This window comes from Pogonomyrmex barbatus, unplaced genomic scaffold, assembly GCF_055798465.1.
Source record: "Pogonomyrmex barbatus isolate J1 unplaced genomic scaffold, ASM5579846v1 scaffold16, whole genome shotgun sequence".
In the NCBI taxonomy this organism is placed as follows: domain Eukaryota; kingdom Metazoa; phylum Arthropoda; class Insecta; order Hymenoptera; family Formicidae; genus Pogonomyrmex; species Pogonomyrmex barbatus.
In genome coordinates, this window is record NW_028297112.1 from 6,519,707 (window position 1) to 6,524,521 (window position 4,815).

Sequence of the window (4,815 nt, forward strand, 5' to 3'; positions counted from 1 at the left end):
GATTACCCGCAGGAGAGGGATTTCATCCCGCGGGATTAACTCGCGGGGGGATTTCGCATTCTCGAAATTATCCGCTGGAACTTCAGCTTCTGGATAATTTTCCTCCTCCTCCTCCTCCTCCTTCTCCTCATCCTCCGCCAAAGTCTGATGAACTAATAAGTTTAACAATTCTACTGACCATGGCAGTTGCACAACATCAACGAAAGGGTTGTTGTCAACAAAATAGATATACTGTTCCTCCATATTTATTACGAAAGTACCGTCGTTGTACTCTGCGTGGATAATGTTCATCCACATGTGTATAAAGTCAAAGTTTTTCGTGTCCCTTGACATATACAAAGCATTGTCGTTGTCATTATCTTTCGTTCAGTGCATAGCCTTTGTCAAACTCTTAGCTTTGCTGTATGGAATCGTTCCATTGTCCCATCGCAGTCTATGGTGATGACATATTACCCAGCGTGCGCGAAACTTGTTGACACTTGCGAGGAAATGCCATGGTATAGGGTTTGTGAAAATGTAGTAAGAGAGAATGGTTCGTTCTCTGACAGCAGCAAACTCTTTTACAACAAACTGTCTTCCAACCTGAGAAAAACCTTGCAGGTTTACAAAAGTTGGCACGACCATGACAAGCAATTTTTCGAGACTGCAGTCGATTTCGATGTATTTTAAATTTTGTCTCTCATATACCAGCGATGCTCTTAGGTGATCTTACGTACATTGATCAACGGATTGTACTTTGATCACACGATCATATATAATGAAACAGTACGCGGTGGTATTCATCGGTATTGTCTTCTCCTTAGTCTCAAATTCCAATCTCACGTCTATGGTTGCGCTCTTGATCGATTCGTTTTGTCGAGAACAATCGATGATTATGAATGGGCCGTTATGTAAAAAAGACGTAATGGTGAGATTCGGCTTGGATACTCGTATCTGTAGCATGCAGAAACACGCGTACATTTCATACACTACGGACCATCTGTTTTTGTCAAAATTCAGATTCATATCGTCGTACGGATAACATTCTGAGTTCAGATAGAGTTTCACGTTGGTTAAGTTGCAATCGTCGAATCGGTTCGTGTCCTCAACGTTTTTTCGACCTGTTTGCAGAGCGAAGATGACGTATCGCGGCTTCTCGAGCTGAGTAGCGGTCTTGATGCCCTACGAATGCTTGGTTGTACGCTGTAACAGTGGAAATTCGTACAGATCCCACGTGCGAAAAACCATGCTCAAATATCATCTGCTCTCCAAAGTGCGCAGCATCGACAGTTTTTTTATTTCGCTCAATAACACGTGCGGCATTCGCAATTGTATCTTGAATAAGTCGACCACGGGATCCAACGCCGAATTTCCCATTCAGGCAATTGTTGACGTTACGCGATCGTATCAAGATCAATTCGTGACGAGCGTTGATTACCATGCGTCTGTAATCCTCGCAGAATCAATCTCTCAACAGTGCGTAGAGAGGTACGCAAAAGTTAAAATATCTATCCGAGTTAGTACGCGCATCCCAGCCGGCATTCCTCAGAATCATGATTTGTCGGATGATATTGTTACGTAGTGTTTGAACGTGCTAGTTATGCCCACGTTTCTGTTACGATCAATCTCCACACCATCAAGCTCGTATCGAATCTCATCGAATATAATATAAACGCAACAAAATTATTTCCCAACACCACATCTGATCCTTCGACAACTCTGTTCTTCGTTAGTTGTCCCTCGACATATAGAAAGCTTTCCTACGGTAATGTGTACAGATCCTGTTGCTGTATGAGTATTCTTATCATCGCTATACTCGAACGTTGGCGAACGAATTGTATGCATAAGTATCTCAATCTTGAGGCGTCGAAGATTGGCTCGTCTTCGATGTTTAAGATATCAGTCATCTCACAAGTTGCGCACCGCGAATCCTAAAGCTTGTAAAAATTTAACATTCGATGCGTTGAGTTTCTTCCTCTTCTTGATGCAGGATGAGCGAATATTGTCGATCGATGTTTTCTTGTAAAAGATGCGTTATCTCTCTGTGTATGCTTCGCTTCGTTCAACACGAGCATCTCAAATGTCACGCTCGCATTATTGCTGTTGCCGTACGTGCAAACTGACGGTGATCTCTTCTCCTCTGAAATCGAGCAATCGTCCGTTCTGATCAACAATGCGTATCGTTAGCTCCGTAATGCTCCATACGATGACTGGCAGGTAAATGATCTGCATTGGCCTTTCCGATATCTTATATCCTGGCGGCACGTTCGGCGAAAATTCGTGTATCGTGTGTACACTTTTGTCGTTGCTATATGCACCCGCGGTCACGTTGCACTCTACACGGATAATGTTTACTTTCATTATATAGATTGACATGTCCGATTTATGCAACCTTCGCGGTTGCAATATACGCTTCGACAAGAAACCAAGCAGCGATTCAATGTTATTGGGCTTGTTAAAATTTATTCTGTAATCACATTTGACCTCACACCTCATCGTGTTATAATTTGCGCGGAGCACTGTCGGGTATTCCCCAACCTCGTTATCGCCGCGCGCGGTGTCATCGGCATTACCATCGGACATGTCGCGTCGCGGACATTTCCGTAAAATCTCACGTTTCAAAAATTCATTTATGGCTTGCAGTTCGTACGACCTCTTGCTACCGCGTCTCGTGTCAGATTACAATGCGCGCAAACATCACACTATTGGCATGCGACCCATTGACGTAACTCCCGCGATCGCTAAAAAACTTTTGGGCACGGTGTACAGCGCGATAAAAATCGCAGGTCCGGCAAAATTTAAAGTAGGTGATTCGGTACGCGTGAGCAAGTATAAGACAGCTTTCGAAAAAGGTTATACGCCAAATTGGTCTACCGAGATGTTTAAGATCACTAAAGTACAGCGTACTAATCCCGTAATCTATCTATTCGAAAACTATTGCGAAGAATTCGTCGCTGGAGCATTCTACGAACACGAGTTGCATCACGCGATTCATCCGGACGTATCTCGTGGAGAAAGTACTGTAGGAAAGGAGACCAGATTTACGTCAAGTGGCTGGGATTCGATGAGTCACATAATTCTTGGGTACACAAAAATAATGTGATTTAATTCATTTATTGTAAACAAATATAAAAATATTTATATAAATGTATACAAAAAATTTTAAATTCATTTATTGTAAAAATAAATAAAAAATATTTATATAAAAAATATATACAATAAGTCTTATTTTTTCTTCCATTACATTTTCGTTGTAACGGAGCATCCGAAAGATGCTCCGTTGCTAGCGCGCGCTAATGCGACTCGCACCATCCGGGGCCGCCCGAACACTCCGGCCGGGCGACCGACCGACACACGCGCGCCGGCGAGCTGTCACGCATCGACGACGTGATCAGCTATTTTACTTAACAAACGCTTAACCAACTAAACGTTGACACGTGGCGCGGAGACGGGTATAAATACCCGATGAATTTTGTGAAAAAGAGACAGTCCTATCCGCTTCTCCGACCTGTCCGTTACAAACAATCGTTCCGACCAGAACAGTGAGAGAAGATTCTCTCAAAGAATACCGAGCGTTCTCTGTATTCTTGTTCTTCCCTTCTCAGGAAAAAAATCGGAGTGTTCTCGGATTTTTCTCCCCGCGACAATACCGAGCGTTCTCAGTATTGTCGCTCCATCTCATCCCGAAAGTCGGAGTGTTCTCGGACTTTCCCGCGACATCCGCCCCACGTGTCACGGCCAGCGTCGACGGTTGCTTAGCAACGCACACGCGCGAGCCCGGTTGCCTGGCAATGCGTTACCGATACCGATACCGACCACCGGCATCCGTCAACATCAGCAATCGAATCGCGTTACGGGCATCGCAAAGCGACCGGCGGAAAAACGACAACGAACGATCGCGCAGCGAGAGACGTCATAAATTATTGTAAAGTAATTAAAACCCGGCGGCCGCAAGCTTCCCCCGAACTCGGCATCCGACGAGCAACAACCGAGTGCACGTCCCCGCGTCCGTACTGTAGAAGAAACCGAGAGCGTAGAGATGTACCGTTAAATGGCGCCCAAACAGGGACCGTTTTAAGAAATAAATAAAAAGGGGATGGCAGATGCCAGTCTGGGTACAAACTCTTTCAAAACAAGATGCCCTTCGTGTAGCACAGTCATTCAATCTCGATACAACCGCGACTCTCGAAGACCTCCGCCGCCGATTACGAACGTACGCTAACACTCATCCGCACATGATGCCTACCGTAAAAACCGGAACATTCATCGACATCGAACCATCCACGGTCACCCCACCGCTTCCCGGCTTATCCTCGACAGAACTGGGTCACGCAAAGACTATGAATCAAATCCGAAAATAGAGATGCCACTTTGACGGCCGCGATCCTCTCTCCTTTCTGGAAAGACTTACCGAATTGCAGAGACAATATCGATATTCCAACGAAACTATGTTGGAAGGACTGTCCGAATTGCTTAAAGGCAATGTCATGGTATCGCAACAACGAGAACGAATGGTCGGGCTGGGAGGACTTCTTAACCGATTTCCACCGTTACTTCCTACCGCGTCGTTATCAGATAAAGCACAAGAGCACAAAAAATTCGCGATCGGAGGCAACACCCCGGCGAAACCTTCTCGCAGTACGTCACGCATATGCTCAAGTTAATGCACTACGCGGGAAATCATTCGATACCAGAGAAAATAGACCGACTCTACGAGAACATGAGAGCCGAGTATAAAATGTTCGTCCGGATTAAAAGGATCACGTTGCATGATCTTACCAAGCCGAATGCGAAGAAATACAAAAAACTCGCGAAATAGAGAATAAAAAAGGACGA

At 44.9% G+C, this 4,815-nt stretch overlaps 1 protein-coding gene across 1 annotated transcript; it reads left to right on the forward strand.

Annotated features, from left to right (window-relative positions):
- The first annotated feature begins 2,611 nt into the window (after nucleotides 1–2,611).
- LOC148937165 (uncharacterized) lies at nucleotides 2,612–3,082 on the forward strand. The gene has a single exon (XM_089074144.1). The coding sequence runs from the start codon at nucleotides 2,612–2,614 to the stop codon at nucleotides 3,080–3,082; it is 471 nt and encodes a 156-aa protein (XP_088930270.1).
- Nucleotides 3,083–4,815: the final 1,733 nt, after the last annotated feature.

Bases quoted from the DNA above. Each gene is read 5' to 3' on its own strand.
- LOC148937165 (XM_089074144.1), top strand. From the start codon at position 2,612: ATGGCTTGCAGTTCGTACGACCTCTTGCTACCGCGTCTCGTGTCAGAT.